At 32.7% G+C, this 19,987-nt stretch overlaps 1 protein-coding gene and 1 pseudogene across 1 annotated transcript; both read left to right on the top strand.

The window, feature by feature from the left end:
- Nucleotides 1-1,487: 1,487 nt before the first annotated feature.
- On the top strand, nt 1,488-6,619 carry LOC106403461 (serine/threonine-protein phosphatase 6 regulatory subunit 3-like). The gene is made up of 19 exons (XM_048777809.1): nt 1,488-1,726; nt 1,991-2,094; nt 2,177-2,269; nt 2,344-2,419; nt 2,515-2,589; nt 2,668-2,721; nt 2,938-2,997; nt 3,099-3,215; nt 3,358-3,452; nt 3,547-3,755; nt 4,112-4,209; nt 4,323-4,426; nt 4,504-4,666; nt 4,782-4,904; nt 5,032-5,114; nt 5,357-5,489; nt 5,577-5,606; nt 5,694-5,764; nt 5,844-6,619. Exons 1-19 carry the CDS (start codon nt 1,688-1,690, stop codon nt 6,421-6,423), a joined length of 2,307 nt encoding a protein of 768 aa, XP_048633766.1. The 5' UTR covers nt 1,488-1,687; the 3' UTR covers nt 6,424-6,619.
- Nucleotides 6,620-17,458: 10,839 nt separating this feature from the next.
- On the top strand, nt 17,459-19,753 carry LOC111213412 (annotated as a pseudogene).
- The last annotated feature ends 234 nt before the right edge of the window (nt 19,754-19,987 follow it).

The raw sequence follows: 19,987 nt of genomic DNA, 5'->3' as shown, positions 1-19,987 counted from the left end.
TTAAACCAATTTAAACCAAAATATCTTTATTAACTAACCCACTCTGTATCTACTTTTTGGATTAACGCTTAATTAATGTTTTTCAATCCGATTCGACATTAAACCGGACTATTCCTTGGATCACCAAAGTTACTTAATTGAATGTGTTTGAAGTCCTTAGATTAATTATTAGAAATATAAGACATAATAAAAATTGACGTTTTATTTATAAAATATAATTGTATTTTAAATTTAAATTTTTACATAATTAGAAACAAATTACTTGACTAACTTCTTATAACAATTTTTTTTTTTGAATAAATATTTAAAGTAATACATAATTAATAACAGTTATTATAAACTAAATTTTAAATTAAGAATAAACCAAAAGCAAAAATACTAAAATTATAATAGATCATCAATAACAAAAATAAACTATTATTGAATCACATCAACTAATCTAATTATCACCATTCTCTTTGTTTTCTTGAGTTGAAATAGTAATTTTTATCAAGATCTGGAAAATTATTAATTAAATTTTCAATATTCATAAAACTACTAACTAAAACCCTAAGTTTAAATGTTTTAGTAAACCTTCTTTCAAAATAAATATTTTAATTGTTTTATAAGAAATTACAATCAAAATTTTCCTTTTTTACTGGCCAACTAGTTTCGACATGCAGGTTAATGTACATTTTTGTTGGTTTTACTTTTATCTGATTTTCAACTAACAAGTGTTTTAGTAAAATTTTCAGGTTAGTTTGTAGGTTTGACTATGGTTTGGGTCATATATGAAAAAATATTGCATTTAGTTGGTCACCAAGCATTCAACTAATAAACAAATATGGTAGTATAAAATCAAATTAAATTATTTTTGAACAAAATAATTTGAAAAAACATCTTACACAAAGAATCAATTTTTTTATTTTTTGAACAAAAACTAAGAATTTATATTTGCTTGACAATGGTTTAACATGCACATAAATTATATTTCAGAACTTAAAGAAGTATAGAACATGTAAACATATATCATTTGGTGAAAGAGGATTTAAACTTTGAAACGAAGATGAGTGTCAATCCAGATTTCGATTATGTCTCATATCATAGTTTTCTCAGTTTCAATTATAAATATTCATATCTAAAACTAAATTAAATTTATGATAAATAGTGTAGGTGGGATTTAGTTTCAGTAAAATACAGTATTTTATAACTTTTACAACACATTTTTTCATTATAATTAATTTTCTTTACTATTCAATTTGATTTTGAATTTTGATTTTTAATTATAAAAAATAAATTCATTTAAATCACACTAATATATATATATTCTGGATTTTGGTTTTGATCGGATTAATTTTGTTAATTAACAATTATTAGAGTGATAAAAAACAAAAATGAAAGGGAGAATATTTGAATGGTAACAAATCCTAGAATATTTGGGTTTATTTGCATCGGATTCCAAAAATGTTATTTTAGAATATTAAAACACCTTTATTTGCAAGAGAGACAGCGGAGATATTTGGAAACAGGAGAAAATAATAAATAATAATATCAGGAGAAACTCCGATGCCTATTCTCTCTCTGGATCTCCCCCATTGACTAGTGATCGATTTGCACACCCAAAAAATCTCAATCTAACGGATTCCTCAGCTGCTTAGGGTTCTAAACCACACTCCAAAGCAAAGCATCTCCTTCCTCTCGCCACACCATGTTCTGGAAGCTCGCCTCTCTCTCCGCCTCCTCTCCTGTGAGTACTAGTCTTTATCAGATCCCACTTCTCGTTCCATATTGCTCGCGCTTGTCTTACTCAATAATCGATCTCCGTCGAAATGGTTCTTCGTCGTTTGCATTTTCGTTGTTTCATTGTGTAGAGAGACGATTGAATCCTGAGATTGATTAGCGGAAGGTTTATCGGGGATTCGTAGGAGATTTATCAATTATCATTATCAATTTGTTCATCTTCGAGTGTTAACATTGAGCTTGAACATTTTGTTTAATAATATGATAATAGGTGGATTCGATACTAGACAAGGAGAGTTACACAGTGGAAGAGCTTCTTGACGAGGAAGAAATCATTCAAGAATGCAAAGCTTTGAATAGCCGTCTCATTCATTTGTATGTTGTCTCTCTTCATATCTTTATATATTTTGCTTACTTGTTGGAAAAGTTGTTTATGATTGGTGGTGTTTGTTTGCAGTTTAAGGGATAAAGCTCAAGTGGAGCAACTCTTGCGGTATGTTGTTGAAGAACCTCTGGAGGAGGACGATGCTGATTCCAAACGTGCTTTCAAGTATTATCTCCTTCCTTTGTATCTGTTGAATGTTTCTGGCAATGCTTTATTTCTAACTAGTGATGGATTCTTAGGTATCCGTTTGTCTCTTGTGAGATATTCACTTGTGAAATTGAGGTTATTCTTAAGACTCTGGTGGAGGATGACAAGGTGTTTTTTCATTCATTGTGTTAGCTTTTCCTCAAGCAGTTTCGTTTTATGTATATTGGCTAATCTCGTTTGTTGTGTCTACTGTTATCTTGTAGCTGATGGATTTACTATTCTCCTTTTTGGAACCAAGTCGTCCTCATAGCGCGTTGCTGGCTGGCTATTTCGGCAAGGTCTCTTTTTTTACTAATAAGTAACTGATTTTGAGGTCTGCCAGATGGGTTCTTACGTCTCTTATCTCTTTGTTTTAGGTTGTCATATGCCTTATGATCAGAAAGACTGCAGCACTTATGAACTATATAAAAGTAAGTACTGCCGCTTTCTCTGAGAATTGCCTGATTATCTTTTTCACGCATCACGGTTTACCTTGTAAATATCTTATTCACATAGGGTGAGACTAATTGTTCAATTTAACTACCACTTGATGCAACAACAAATCTTGATTACAGTATTAAATTTTGGATTGTTTTGGGAGGTATTGCACTGGTTGTGTTTCTAAAGATTGCTTTTGATGGTTTCAGGGGCATCAAAATGTGTTTAGCCAATTGGTTGATTTAATTGGAATAACATCCATTATGGAGGTAAATGATTGTCTGAGACCCTGTGCAACTTGTTGTGACTTCATTGCTCATCTTTTAATTGGTTGATTTAATTGGAATAAACTTCTTGTGATTTTGCGTAGGTTTTGGTTCGCTTGGTTGGGGCTGACGATCACGTCTATCCCAATTTTCCGGATGTGATGCAATACTTGGCTGATAGCGATTTACTTGAAATGATTGTGGACAAACTAAGTCAATCAGTAAGTAATAAAAATTCAGGCTGTTCCTAAAGAAAAAGAGACTTGAAAAAGCGGTTTATTGGGATTTATCATTGATAATATTGTCGTTATTACAGTATTTATGTGGTTCCACTTTCTGACAACCTTCTGTAACTTGAATCAGAGTCCTCCTGAGGTCCAGGCAAATGCAGCAGAAACATTATGTGCAATCACTCGAAATGCACCTTCAGCTTTAGCTACAAAACTCTCTAGCCCTGGGTTTGTCATCTTTGCTTTCATATTTGAGTTTCACTGGTTTTCGCGGATATATGGAATTTTCTGAAATGGTAAAACTTCTATCTTCTTTCTGCAGCTTCGTTTCAAGGATATTTGGTCATGCTACAGAAGATTCACATTCAAAATCTGGCATTGTTCATTCACTTACTGTGTGCATCTCTCTGTTAGATTCGAGGAGATCTGCTGCTTCATCGTATTTCTTCAATTCTTTTAGAGGTCAACATATGTTTGAATCTCCTGCTCCAGTGTCCCAGGAAACTATTGGTGCCATGCTACAAAAGCTCGGTAAGTTGGTTTCCCATGCTATTAAACACTAAACTCCTTTTGTTTTCTTCTTCTTTTGTTATAATATTGGGGCTGGATGCACAGGAAGTAATCATATAGACATGGACAACGCTCACCTTTTTGTTATTATTTGTCTAGTTTCTGCTTACTCAATATCTCAGTTGTATTCTATTGGATCTGTTTCATTTTGGTTTATGTAGATAACGGGATATGGAACTTCATTAATTCCATGGTTGTTGGGATTCCTTCATACACTAAGTTTGATATGTAGGATTTATGTCTTGCAAGTTTTGTCGAATTAAGGCTTGTCTCTTCATTGTCCTCATATGAACAAGATTATATGTCTTCTGCTGCAGGTGACATGCTTATGCTTCTGAGTGTAGCGTCGGACAGCAAAGTATTACCTACAACGTATGGAGAGCTGAGACCGCCTCTTGGAAAGCACCGTCTGAAGGTCAGATTCTAAATTTAATTATTTCTGACTTTTTGCAAGTGTACTGTGCGTTTGATATGTGAATCACACTGCTGGAATCTTGGGCTCAATTAGTCAGATTATTTTCTTTTCAGATTGTAGAATTCATTGCCGTTCTGTTGAAATCTGGAAATGAAGCTGCTGGGAAAGAATTAGCGAGCTCTGGGACAATAAAAAGGATCCTTGAACTATTTTTCGAGTAAGGTTTTACTAAACTTCAAACTCTTGATCTGGATGTTGAATTTTCCTGGAACTAAATACTTTTAACTTGTGAAGGTACCCATACAATAACGCTCTGCATCACCAAGTGGAGAGTATTATACTCTCTTGTTTGGAAAATACGAGCGAAACAATGATTAACCATATCCTTAAAGACTGCAATCTGATATCCAAAATTCTTTCATCAGACAAAGACTCGATTCTTTCTGGTGATAATCTGGTATAATTCGATTTTTTGTTTAATCGATTATTGGTATATAGCCTTGGTGTCCTCTTGTTTAGATGATTATATGTTGAAGCAAATTTGTCTGCCACGTTTTCTCTGTGATATGCAGCCTACCGTAGCTGCCACTGGGAAAAAGGCACCAAGAGTTGGATATGTTGGACATATCACACGACTATGGAATAAACTTGTCCAGTTGAGTGGTACCAGTGTCTTGATAAAGGCATCTCTTGAGGTTAGTATTACAACCAAACAATCCTCTGTGAGTAATTGGTTCGCAAATTAGAGTTCTAGCATCATTAGTGATCTTCTTTCTACTGTCGTTGTGTGTCTTACGGTACTATCCTCCCTGAAATCATCAGGAAAACAGTGAATGGAAGGAGTGGCAAAGTAGCGTTCTGCAAGAGCGCAACACTGTTGAGAATGTGTACAGATGGGCATGCGGGTACTCTCATTAACTCTTCTTCTCCCTTATCACTGTGTCATCCTTGGCCTCAATTTAGTAACCATGAAGTTATCAGTCATTTCATCCTCATAAGGATTGGTTCATACAGTTGTCTTTATAAAACTCGGGGATGTGCTTGAATGGGAGATTAATAGACCTGTCTTGGTGTCATAGTCAGTATTGTTGCTTCTCATTGTGACCCTATATTCACGTCATGCTTATAAATCTAATGCCACATGCAGGCGCCCAACTACACTACAAGATAGAACAAGGGATAGCGATGAGGAAGACAGGGATTACGATGTTGCAGCTCTGGCCAATAATCTGAGCCAAGCATTTAACTACAGAACCTATGGAAACGACGATAATGAAGAGGTGTTTTTTTTGGCTGCTTGTCTTGCATTTTTTGTCAATGATTTACTCGAGACACCAAACTAATCCTTTTGTTTTCTCTGTATTCAGGACCAAAATACTCGTGACAGAGACGATACTGTAAGTCCCTTTCTTCGCTCTTTGTATTGGTTTTCACATTAATGTAAGAAGCCTGGAAGCATTTTTCTGTCTTCATGTTGTATACAGGATGCTTACTTTGACGATGAATCTGCTGAAGTAGTAATTTCATCCTTGAGACTTGGAGATGACCAAGGAAGGTGCGTTTTAATAATCTTTGTTCTCATCGTTTCTTTAACTTCAATTAATCTGAAAATAAGGATAACTATTTGGCCGCAGCTTGCTCACAAACTCGGACTGGTTCACATTCCAAGACCACACTTTCAGCGAAGACGTTAACATGAACGGAAACTCAAATGCCAACAATAGCAGCAGCAGTAGCAGCGACGATGAAGTTATGGTTGGAGAAGAAGACGATGATGATCAAACCGAGAAACAGAAGGACATCATCTCTCCTGACAAATTATCAACATCAGAGAGCAGCGATGAATCATCTGAAATGCAAGTCACTAGCTCCGGTCTGAGCCCATCCATCGATGTACCAATGCTGGAAGCGGAACCAGTTATTGCAAACGGTTCACCAACATCTGGAAGCAGAAGCGCGCCTCCTCCTCCGGGGGTGGTAAGAGCATTGTTTGAAGAGGATGTGGAGTTTGTGGGAGTGGAAGCAGAAGGGACAGAGAAAGCAATGGAGCAGGCTTTGAAAGAAGGGATAGTTGGTGAAGCTGGACCATTGAAGCGTAGTAATATCGTTCAGAAAGTTTCAGAAAACGAAAGCCAGAAGGAAAACTCGGGAGTGAAAGAGTTCAACGATGCAAATTTTTGGAGGGTTGATCAAGAAGTTGCAGTTTTGGAGTAAACTAAAAGTCTGCATTTTTATCAGATTTTGTGTTGCATAATGTTTGTTATTTTATATGAATTGATTTATATAAACCGTGGTTGCATTCCATCATTCCTTTTATTTTGCACTCAAAAATAATTCCTATTTAACTCGGGAATTTTCTCTGTTGTAATTGGAATTTATCGTCATAAAATCATCATTTTTTTTTGTTTTCTCTTCAGTAAGATCATATAATGCATGTTGTCGAGTGTTGACATTTATAAAAGGTGAGCAAAAAACATCATTACGAATTGTTATTTGCTCATCAGAAATATCCCACCATGGTCCATTTTTCTAAAAGAAAATGATTCATATTTGTACTTATGAGTAGTTAATAAACTCTCGTCTACTGACTTTGTAGTTGTAGTTTCACTTCACATCATTTTGCATTGCCGTCTATTCTTTTATTCCCTTCACTCACACTTCACTCAACGTTCCTAATCTCTGGATTAAAAAACAATTTAGCACAAAAACCACTACAATATTTCAGGAAAAGGAAGAAAACATGATGATAAAAGAAATAAACTCGTATTTCAAGAAAATGGAAAAATTGGAGGAAAGATGAAAAGAAGGTAGATGTAGATCTAGGGAAAAATGGCACGACATCCGATCTTGGAAAGTATATAAATAAGGTTGGGATATTGGAAGAAAGAGACGTAAATTTTGCTTAAGAAACTCTCTGTATCCGGATTTAGCTTTAAATAACTTTTTTTTAACACAGACATTTTGGTGTAGAATCATTAATGAACTATTGGTTAAACTACTGGACCAAGAGACTTCCACAACTTAGTTCTAGGTTTTTTTAGTCTAACATACATAAGTTAGACGTTTTCTAACCAACATAAGGCTACATACTATGTTTTTAAGGATCAAGCCGAACATAGATCATTTACAAAGTTTCTCTACAACTCGCAATTAATTACTAGACGAACATTTTAAAAGCAGTTTGATCTCTTGTAACAAAACTTTGTAAATGGTATATGTTCGACTTGATCCTTAAAAATAGTATGTAGGCAGCTTTTCACAAAGTTCAGTGTATAATCAATAATAATATTAGTTGGTTCTTGCAGAGTGATGAATAATATATCGTGTAACTTGGTTTCGAAGTAAACTCTAACTTTGAAGGTCATGTTGTGAGCATATTTTATTGCAGGTGCCCTTGTGAGGTAATATTTTGTGTATAAAGTTAATTTTGTTTTCTTAATGATGGTACTATCAATTCTTTGATTTTTCAAGTTGTAAGCGTTATGGATTTTATGGATGAATCAGAGTGACAAAACTTTTCTTTATTTTTTTCTTTGTGTTCAAGAATGAGAGAAGTGTTCACACTCAGTGGACGTGAGAATTACGTCTAGTTATATATGACAAACGAGACCACTCCAATATGGTAAGTGTCATAGTGGTGCCTGTATTCAAGAATGAGAGAAGTGTTCACACTCGGTGGACGTAGGAAGTACGTCTAGTTATATATGATGTGACAAACGAGACCACTCCAATATGGTAAGTTTCGTGGTGGTGGTCTGTGTGGAATATACAGTGTAACACAATTTCCATGCACATCCGTTTTATATTCATCGCTTTCCTTTTTTTGTTCTATTCCTGATGGCACGACGTAAGAGTAGGCCCAGTTATAATTACAGTAGAGATGATTAGAGGACGTAAACATAACTCCAAAGCAATATATATCTTTGAAGTTGCTAAAAACATTGTCGTAGAGGTAAGTAGGCTATACAAGTTATACTAATTAAGCTTTTCTTGATTCCTCAAAGAAAGGCTGATCCAGAGGACCAGATATTTTGGTTCTTCATGAATTAGCGTTTCATGGACCTATCACACCCTCGCCATGGCTGCTTCTGTTCGTCATCCAATCTAGTTCACCTAGTCAACATTTCATCAAATCTTGATCTTCAATACACAAAAAAAGTTGGGGGCACTAACTATACACACAAAAATTATATATTCTTTTTCAGCACAGTAAGGTCCCTGCATCGTATATTTTTGAAATATGTACGTCCTGATTACCATCTATACTATTATTTGCGAAGTAAATTTTTATAATGAAGCTCTCACGTTGAAAGTTAGAGGAGTTAATATCGTTTATACCCTTAATGAATAAAATATATAAATAAATTAAAAAATAAAAACGAAATTTTAATTGATTTTGATTAGATAATTAATTATATTAAAAATAGTAAGAATTATCCAAAATCTGAAAATATAATTTAAAAAAGAGATAACTTCTGTATATATTGTATTGTTATCTGAAAAAGTCTTTAAGTAAAAAGTTAAAAATATAAATTCTATAACTAAATATTAATTAAATAAAATTATTAATTACAATTAAAAATAGAATATTGAATTATCCAAAATCTAAAAATATAATTTAAAAAGATAATTTATATATATATATATATATATATTGTATTGTTATCTGAAAAAGTATTTTAGTAAAACGTTAAAAACATAAATTATATAATTAAATATCAATCAAACAATTTTTTTAATTATATAATTTTAAACTATTATTTGCGAAGTAAATTTTCGCAATGAAGTTCTCACGTTGAAAGTTAGAGTGGTTAATATAGTTTAACCCTTAATGAATAAAATGTATAAAAAATTAAAAAATAAGAACGAAATTTTAATTGATTTTGATTAATTAGATAATTGATTAATATTAAGAATAGTAAGAATTATCCAAAATCTGAAAATATAATTTTAAAAAAAGATAACTTATGTATATATTGTATTGTTATCTGAAAAATTCTTTAAGTAAAAAGTTTAAAACATAAATTTTATAACTAAATATTAATTAAGTAAAATTATTAATTATATAATTAAAAATAGAATATTGAATTATCCAAAATCTAAAAATTATAATTAAAAAATATAATTTATATATATATATATATTATATTGTTATATGAAAAAATATATTTTAATAAAACGTTAAAAACATAAATTTTATAATTAAATATTAATCAAATATTTTTTAAATTATATAATTAAAAATATAATATTGAATTATTTTAAGATTTATTTTAGTAATGAATCTATATATATAAAAATATATTTGTCTCTCTCCTAAGCTATCCACGTGGAAAGTCACTCTCTGACAGACCGACACGGATCTCTGAGTTTTATTTCTTTGGCTAGACTTGAGTTTAACTTTGGGTTTATACTATGAACAATTGAAAGGGCTTTTTACTCTTTAGTATTATTGAATGTGTTAATTATTTCTTAATACATAGTAGATAAAACAAAAAAACACAAATTACGACATGGACGTGATATTATCATCAAAGCAATATTTACCATATGTACCTCATCCTGTGATAATTTATAAAGTAGCAACGAATCTATGAGTTCAACAAATTTACAATTACCTACTTTAAAATTTTAAGTATATAAACAGTCAACAATAGTGTGTTGAATATTATATTCATATGATTTAAAAGTTTTTACAAATTTTTATTTTTAAACATACACCAAAAACTTTATGAAAGTAAATATCCATTCAGGTTCTCAACCACTTCAAATACCATCAACACCAAAAAAATTTAATCAAGTGCACAAAAACTATAATATATTTAAAACTACAATAAATACATTAGTTAATGAAAAATCCTTTTTAAAAAATATTGTGGATGCATACATAAATATTAAGAGAAATGTATAAAAGGAAATAAAAGTAACAATAACTTGAAGAACAAAATATATAAGAATAAAAATATTTATGATTTGTGGTATAAGATATCAACTTACTGTCACAGAAAACCTAAAAAAAAAATACATATTTTAAGAACATTAAAAATCACTTTAAATTTTTTAATATTTTAATAAAAAAACTATAAATCAATAATATTAATATAAAATTTTATCCCAAAAACTCAGCACAAAATGCATAAACAAAAAAACAAACAAACCCTAAACCCTATAATCCTAAGCATTATTCTAAACGAAACCTTAAACCCAACCGAAACCAAACGCTAAACCTTTTCTAGTGCCTAAAACCCTAAATCCTACCTAACCCTAAACCCTACATAAACCTAGACCATAACCCTATCTAACCCTAAACCCTACATAAACCTAACCCTAAACCCTTCATACTGCCTAAACCCTAAACCTATCTAATTGTAAACCTACCTAACCCTAAACTTAAACCCTACCTAACCCTAAACCCTACCTAACCCTAAACCCTATTTAACCCTAAACCCTACCTAACCCTAAACCCTTCTTAACCCTAAAACCCTACCTAAATCCTAACCCTAAAGCCTACCTAACCCTAACCCTAAACCCCACCTACCTTAAACCCTACCTAAACCCTACTAACCCTAAACTCCACCTACCCTAAACCCTACCTAACCCTAAACCCTACTAACCCTAAACCCTACCTAACCCTAAACCCTACTAACCCTACCTAACCTAAACCCTACTTAACCTAAACCCTTTCAAACCCTAAACCCTACCTAACCCTAAACCCTACTAACCCTAAACCATTTCTAACCCTAAACCCTACCGAACCCTAAACCCTACCTAATTCTAAACCCTACCTAACCCTAAACCCTACCTAACCCTAAACCCCTTCTAACCTTAAACCTGACCTAACCCTAAACCTTGCCTAACCCTAAATCCTACCTAACCCTAAACCCTTTCTAGCCTTAAATTCTATTAACCCTACTAACCCTAAACCCTTTATAACCCTAAACCATGCTAACCCTAAACCCTTTCTAACCCTAAACCCTACCTAACCCTAAACCCTACCGAACCCTAAACCCTACCTAAACCCTACCTAACCCTAAACCCCTTCTAACCCTAAACCTCACCTAACCCTAAACCCTGCCTAACCCTAAATCCTACCCAACCCTAAACCCTTTCTAGCCTTAAATCCTACTAACCCTAAACCCTACTAGCCCTAAACCTTTTTTAACCCTAAACAATGCTAACCCTAAACCCTACTAACCCTAAACCCTACCTTACCCTAAAACATGTCTAACCCTAAACCCTTACTAGCCCTAAACCCTACTAACCCTAAACCCTACTAAACCTAAACCCTACTAACCCTAAATCCTACATAACCATAAACTTTACCTAACCCTAAAACTTACTAACCCTAAACCCTACCAACCCTAAATTCTCCCTAACCTAAACCCTACTAACCCTAAACCCTACTTAACCCTACCCTAAACCCTGCTAACCCTAAACCCTGCCTAAACCTAACCCTAAAACCCTACCTAAACCTAACCATAAATCCCGCTAAAACTCTACCAACCCTAAACACTAAAAAATAATCTCAAAACTTAAAGTTAAAAAAACCTAAACTCTACCGCTATGTAATTTGTTTTTGTGATATTCAAATAACAAATTACATAGCGGATTTTAAATTTTACATCCGTTATTTTAATTGCTAAAATATTTTGAAAGTTGTATTTTATGAATAAAAAAGGTAAATTATATTTTAATAACGTAAATTTTGTTAAAATAGAATGAAAAACTATTATCATAAATAAATAAAAAAATTTGATGAAATTTGAAAATTTTCGAATCGATAACAATTAATTAGTAATATTTCAAAAACCCTTAAACTATTATAGGAGTAGAATCTCAAAAAAAATAAAAATTATTCTCAAACATTTATTTGCCAATAACCATCCTTAAATCTTTGCTGATTCACAAAAAATAATATTCTTTACGTAAATTGGAAACAAGTTTTGTTTTTTTGACTAGAGACCCAAGTTTAAATTAAACCACTAAAATATTTTAATATTTAATTGTTCAGAAATAACAAGTTAAGGTTCTTAAAACAATAACCATCCTTAAATCTTTGTTCATTCAAAAAAATAAAATCTTTACATAAATTGGAAACAAGTTTTGTTTTTTGACTAAAGGCCCAAGTTTAAATTATACCACTAAAATATTTTAATATTTAATTGTTCAAAAATATATATATTTATATATTCGAGAGTATACAATGCATAGATGATACTAAATTGATCGCAAGAATTCTTTTTGGAAAACACAATATAAGTAGTATAGTATACAAAGAACTTTTCAAAAATTTAGGAAACTTTTTAAGCCCGCATCGTGGGCAAAACACCTAGTGGAAAAGTATTATGGATACAAACCGCACGCTGATCTCTCTTCTGAAGCATATAGTTACACTTCTTTCCCGCGAGTCTAAATTGCTGTGATGAAGATACCTCACAAGCTAACACCTGCAAATTTAAATATTTTTCGTTTACAAATGTTTACAAAAATTCATACAGAATATGTAGACTCAAGTGTACCTTTTTTGTTTTACAAATTACAGATAGTTTGAGTAACACTTGCATAGTTAAATCTAGGTCCTCTAATATTAGGTCTATTCGAATTTGTCCAAAGATACATTCTTCTCTCAAACAATCCACGTTCAAAGTCATCTACTTTGAAATTTAAAAGGGAAAATCGCATAAAAAACCTTGAAAGTGTCACTTACTAGCACTTTAAACCTTGAAGTTTTTTCACTAACACTTTTAACCTTCAAAGTGACATTTTTATCATAAAAAACCTCCAAACAAGAAAAATGACCGGTTGAACAGGTTAAAAACAGTTTTTTTTCAAAAAAATAATTATTTAATTAATAAAATAAACAAAAAAATAAATAAAAATCGAAAAATTTAACAAAAAACTCATAAATTAAAAAAAAGTGAGAAAAATAAATAAAGATTTAGAAAATTAAATAAAAAATAACTAAAAATTAAAAAATAAATAAGATCAAATTAAAATGGAGAAAAATAAAAAAATCATAAATTTAAAAAAAAAAGTGAAATTTTTTGAAACTGTTTTTTAAATTTTTATTTTTAATTTTTTAGTATTTATTTTTTATTTTATAAAATTTTAAACCCTAATTCCAAAACCTCACCCCTTAACTCTAAACCCTAAAGTTTGAATTAATTAACCCAAGGGGTATAAGTGTATATTTACCTTTTTAATAAAACTTATTTTTGTGACTTTGAGCCTTGAATACTAGTTTGAGAACAAAAACTTGGTTTGGTGTTATCTTAGTCTTTTTTTTTTATCAACACATATCTCCAATGATAATTTCCCACATTATATTTGAAAATGAAAAAAAAACTTTTTCAATAATATTAATATAAAGTTTTAATAAAAAAACTATAAATCAATAATATTAATATAAAATTTTATCCCAAAAACTCAGCACAAAATGCATAAACAAAAAAACAAACAAACCCTAAACCCTATAATTCTAAGCATTATTCTAAACGAAACCTTAAACCCAACCTAAACCAAACGCTAAACCTTTTCTAGTGCCTAAAACCCTAAATCCTACCTAACCCTAAACCCTACATAAACCTAGACCTTAACCCTATCTAATCCTAAACCCTACATAAACCTAACCCTAAACCCTTCATACTGCCTAAACCCTAAACCTATCTAATTGTAAACCTACCTAACCCTAAACTTAAACCCTACCTAACCCTAAACCCTACCTAACCCTAAACCCTATTTAACCCTAAACCCTACCTAACCCTAAACCCTTCTTAACCCTAAAACCCTACCTAAATCCTAACCCTAAAGCCTACCTAACCCTAACCCTAAACCCCACCTACCCTAAACCCTACCTAAACCCTACTAACCCTAAACCCCACCTACCCTAAACCCTACCTAACCCTAAACCCTACTAACCCTAAACCCTACCTAACCCTAAACCCTACTAACCCTACCTAACCTAAACCCTACTTAACCTAAACCCTTTCAAACCCTAAACCCTTTCTAACCCTAAACCCTATCTAACCCTAAACCCTACTAACCCTAAACCATTTCTAACCCTAAACCCTACCGAACCCTAAACCCTACCTAATTCTAAACCCTACCTAACCCTAAACCCTACCTAACCCTAAACCCCTTCTAACCTTAAACCTGACCTAACCCTAAACCTTGCCTAACCCTAAATCCTACCTAACCCTAAACTCTTTCTAGCCTTAAATTCTATTAACCCTACTAACCCTAAACCCTTTATAACCCTAAACCATGCTAACCCTAAACCCTTTCTAACCCTAAACCCTACCTAACCCTAAACCCTACCGAACCCTAAACCCTACCTAAACCCTACCTAACCCTAAACCCTTTCTAACCCTAAACCCCTTCTAACCCTAAACCTCACCTAACTCTAAACCCTGCCTAACCCTAAATCCTACCCTACCCTAAACCCTTTCTAGCCTTAAATCCTACTAACCCTAAACCCTACTAGCCCTAAACCTTTTTTAACCCTAAACCATGCTAACCCTAAACCCTACTAAGCCTAAACCCTACCTTACCCTAAAACATGTCTAACCCTAAACCCTTTCTAGCCCTAAACCCTACTAACCCTAAACCCTACTAAACCTAAACCCTACTAACCCTAAATCCTACATAACCATAAACTTTACCTAACCCTAAAACTTACTAACCCTAAACCCTACCAACCCTAAATTCTCCCTAACCTAAACCCTACTAACCCTAAACCCTACTTAACCTTACCCTAAACCCTGCTAACCCTAACCCCTGCCTAAACCTAACCCTAAAACCCTACCTAAACCTAACCATAAATCCCGCTAAAACTCTACCAACCCTAAACACTAAAAAATAATCTCAAAACTTAAAGTTAAAAAAACCTAAACTCTACCGCTATGTAATTTGTTTTTGTGATATTCAAATAACAAATTACATAGCGGATTTTAAATTTTACATCCGTTATTTTAATTGCTAAAATATTTTGAAAGTTGTATTTTATGAATAAAAAAGGTAAATTATATTTTAATAACGTAAATTTTGTTAAAATAGAATGAAAAACTATTATCATAAATAAATAAAAAAATTTGATGAAATTTGAAAATTTTCGAATCGATAACAATTAATTAGTAATATTTCAAAAACCCTTAAACTATTATAGGAGTAGAATCTCAAAAAAAATAAAAATTATTCTCAAACATTTATTTGCCAATAACCATCCTTAAATCTTTGCTGATTCACAAAAAATAATATTCTTTACGTAAATTGGAAACAAGTTTTGTTTTTTTGACTAGAGACCCAAGTTTAAATTAAACCACTAAAATATTTTAATATTTAATTGTTCAGAAATAACAAGTTAAGGTTCTTAAAACAATAACCATCCTTAAATCTTTGTTCATTCAAAAAAATAATATTCTTTACATAAATTGGAAACAAGTTTTGTTTTTTGACTAAAGGCCCAAGTTTAAATTATACCACTAAAATATTTTAATATTTAATTGTTCAAAAATATATATATTTATATATTCGAGAGTATACAATGCATAGATGATACTAAATTGATCGCAAGAATTCTTTTTGGAAAACACAATATAAGTAGTATAGTATACAAAGAACTTTTCAAAAATTTAGGAAACTTTTTAAGCCCGCATCGTGGGCAAAACACCTAGTGGAAAAGTATTATGGATACAAACCGCACGCTGATCTCTCTTCTGAAGCATATAGTTACACTTCTTTCCCGCGAGTCTAAATTGCTGTGATGAAGATACCTCACAAGCTAACACCTGCAAATTTAAATATTTTTCGTTTACAAATGTTTACAAAAATTCATACAGAATATGTAGACTCAAGTGTACCTTTTTTTGTTTTACAAATTACAGATAGTTTGAGTAACACTTGCATAGTTAAATCTAGGTCCTCTAATATTAGGTCTATTCGAATTTGTCCAAAGATATATTCTTCTCTCAAACAATCCACGTTCAAAGTCATCTACTTTGAAATTTAAAAGGGAAAATCGCATAAAAAACCTTGAAAGTGTCACTTACTAGCACTTTAAACCTTGAAGTTTTTTCACTAACACTTTTAACCTTCAAAGTGACATTTTTATCATAAAAAACCTCCAAAGAAGAAAAATGACCTGCTGAACAGGTTAAAAACAGTTTTTTTCAAAAAATAATTATTTAATTAATAAATAAACAAAAAAAATAATAAAATCGAAAAATTTAACAAAAAACTCATAAATTAAAAAAAGTGAGAAAAATAAATAAAGATTTAGAAAATTAAATAAAAAATAACTAAAAATTAAAAAATAAATAAGATCAAATTAAAATACAGAAAAAATAATAATAAATTGAAAAAAATTGAAAATTGAAAAAGTTTTTTTTTTCATTTTCAAATATAATGTGGGAAATTATCATTGGAGATATGTGTTGATAAAAAAAAAAGACTAAGATAACACCAAACCAAGTTTTTGTTCTCAAACTAGTATTCAAGGCTCAAAGTCACAAAAATAAGTTTCATTAAAAAGGTAAATATACACTTATACCCCTTGGGTTAATTAATCCAAACTTTAGGGTTTAGAGTTAAGGGGTGAGGTTTTGGAATTAGGGTTTAAAATTTTATAAAATAAAAAATAAATACTAAAAAATTAAAAATAAAAATTTAAAAAACAGTTTCAAAAAATTTCACTTTTTTTTTTAAATTTATGATTTTTTTATTTTTCTCCATTTTAATTTGATCTTATTTATTTTTTGAATTTTTTGTTATTTTTTATTTAATTTTTTAAATATTTATTTATTTTTCTCATTTTTTAATTTGTGAGTTTTTTGTTAAATTTTTCGATTTTTATTTATTTTTTTGTTTATTTTATTAATTAAATAATTATTTTTTTGAAAAAAAAAACTGTTTTTAACCTGTTCAACCGGTCATTTTTCTTGTTTGGAGGTTTTTATGATAAAAATGTCACTTTGAAGGTTAAAAGTGCTAGCGAAAAAACTTCAAGGTTTAAAGTGCTAGTAAGTGACACTTTCAAGGTTTTTTATGCGATTTTCCCAAATTTAAAACCAGGAGGTTAAAGTTAGCATAGGTTTATTGACTCAGTGATGCAGAAGACTCTGCTTTTGAATAGTAGTCGGTTGCCAAATTTCTCCAGCTACAATGGTGGGATCACATTTGTATTTATATGATGACCACTGACTTGTACATACAATTTAACTAGTCCGTGTTTTGTCCCTAGTAAGCAGCTATCTATCTTGTTCGGAATATAGATTGTGAGCCACAGTGGAAACTTCAACAATTTAAGAGTTGAGCAACGTGACTTTAACTCTTATCATCGTTATGCTTTTTACTATATATATTGGTAAGTTGTCTCGGCTACAAAACCAAATCATACATTCTAAGTTTCAATCATTCACGGTCCAAATGGTGAAACCGTGTTTCCATGTTTCCTCCATCTCGTGTTTCCTCTGTTGCCTCTTCGTCTCCAGCTTCTTTGTCAACAGTCTTGTGTCTCAACCATTTCCTCGTCCGGACCAAATTGAGATCCTTCTGGCTTTTAAGAACGAGTTCCCAATCCTCAAATGCGATTTTAAAAAGTTGCCTAGCTCAAGAAAACTGACAAAATCCTGGACCAGGAATGACGTCAAGTCCTTTAGTGGGGTGTTTTTTGACAGCGAGACTGGTGTCGTGACGGTACTAAAGATGCGTGGTGCATGTCTCAGTGGAACTCTCAATGCTAATAGTAGCCTTTTCAGATTACACCACCTCAGGTACCTGGATCTCTCTTTTAACTACTTGGACTTGTTCCCATTCCTCCCCCAACTTGGCAAACTCACAAACTTAGAGTCACTGGATCTTTCTCATATGGGCTTACCCGGTGAAATTCCATCCTCCATCAGTAGCCTAAACCGTCTAACGAAATTAGACCTTTCAGATAACGAGCTTACCGGCACTTTTTCCCCTCTACTCAATCTATCAAGGCTCTCTTCATTATCTCTTTCCAATAATCTCTTGTCTGGAAACGTCCCTTGTTCTCTACTCACCATGCCTTTCCTGTCAACTCTTCATCTGAGCAATAACCATCTCACAGTCTCTCTTGAAACTATGAATTGCTCTTCATCATCTAAGCTTGAAACTTTATACCTTGGCAATAACCGTCTCAGTGGTCGAATCCTAGAGCCTCTCTCAAAATTCACCAACCTCAAGAAACTCTACCTATCTTTTCAAAACACAACCGACCCAATCAACTTCTTTTCCTTGGGCTTCAAGTCTTTAGAGTTACTTGATCTTTCCGGAAATGCTATATCAAGATGTGGATCTAGGAAACAACAATCTCATTGGGAGACTTCCAGACTCATTCTACAAACTTGGTTTCCTAACAACAAGAACACTTGACGTTAGCAACAATCAAATAACTGGGAAGCTTCCAAGGTCTCTTACAAATTGCACAAGCCTAGAGTATCTGAACGTGGAGGGCAATAGAATCACCGACACCTTTCCATTTTGGCTGGAAGAACTACCGAACCTAAAAATAATCGTCCTACGGTCCAACATGTTCCATGGTCCAATCTATTCCCCTCAACATCCTCTGTCCTTTCCGGAACTGCGAATGTTTGACATATCGCGTAACAATTTCACCGGAAGCCTACCACATGATTACTTTGTCAACTGGAGTACACCCTTGCTGAGTGCACCTCAAAAGGTAAGCCAGCCACTGTACATGGGAGATCCTTTCATGTATGATTATTACCCTTCCATGTATTTGAGAAACAAAGGAATAAACATGGAGCTGGAAAAGATCTTTCTCGCCTACACATCAATAGATGTCTCTGAAAACAAACTTGGAGGACAGATTCCAGAATCCATAGGCCTTTTGAAGTCGCTTATTGTGCTCAACCTATCCAACAATGATTTCACTGGTCATATTCCTTCCTCTTGGGCTAATCTCACGAGCCTCCAGTCACTAGACCTATCTCGGAACCAACTCTCTGGAAATATCCCCAAGGAGCTAGCAACCTTATCGTTCTTGGCCTACATTAACGTTTCACATAACAAACTCACGGGCCAGATACCACAGAGCACACAGTTTGGAGGACAGCCTAAATCCTCTTTTGAAGGGAATCTCAATCTCTGTGGGCGTCCTCTTCTAGAGAGTTGCTTCCAGGACAAGGTACCATCAACACCTGAGGCACAAGAGCTGGAACCTTCAAAGCAAGAACAAGTGTTCAACTGGAAAGCAGCGGCAATGGGATATGGGCCTGGAGTCTTGTTTGGCCTGGCGATTGGACAAGTCCTTTATTCGTATAAACCGGTGTTGTTCTTCAAGTTGTTTCGCCTTTGAAATAATCTTTATGAACCAAATCAAGACCTACAACATATTTTATCAACATATTTAATCGTTAGAATTAGCTTTTGTTGATCCTCCTGGTCGTTTATCTTTGGGTGTTCTACATGATTTGGTCTGTTTACTGTATTACTTTGTCTGAAAACGGTCTGAAACACTACAAAGATTTGTTTATATAATTAAAACAAGGCTGAACAAAAACTTCGGAGTACGTAACAATCAAGGTTGCTACGCACCAGAGACATTGTTGTTGATCAAAGCACTAAGAGAAAACGTTGCAGCTACTTGGTTTTGCACTCGACTGGACTGGCCTATCTCATTTAGTAACACCTTTGTATGATATCAACAATAGCCAATGTGTCTTTGGAGTCATAGAGTTTTACTTCCGGTAAATATCAGATCCCAAACATGCAATAAGATCATATTTGATAGGCT

Source organism: Brassica napus, chromosome A4 (assembly GCF_020379485.1).
Source record: "Brassica napus cultivar Da-Ae chromosome A4, Da-Ae, whole genome shotgun sequence".
NCBI classification, from domain to species: domain Eukaryota; kingdom Viridiplantae; phylum Streptophyta; class Magnoliopsida; order Brassicales; family Brassicaceae; genus Brassica; species Brassica napus.
The sequence above is the reverse complement of the archived record's forward strand: the minus strand, read 5'-3'. Positions and strand labels throughout refer to the sequence as shown.

Bases quoted from the DNA above. Each gene is read 5' to 3' on its own strand.
- LOC106403461 (XM_048777809.1), top strand. From the start codon at position 1,688: ATGTTCTGGAAGCTCGCCTCTCTCTCCGCCTCCTCTCCT. The intron at 2,270-2,343 runs GTATTATCTCCT...ATGGATTCTTAG, and splicing joins GATTCCAAACGTGCTTTCAA to GTATCCGTTTGTCTCTTGTG. The intron at 4,427-4,503 runs GTAAGGTTTTAC...TAACTTGTGAAG, and splicing joins ATCCTTGAACTATTTTTCGA to GTACCCATACAATAACGCTC.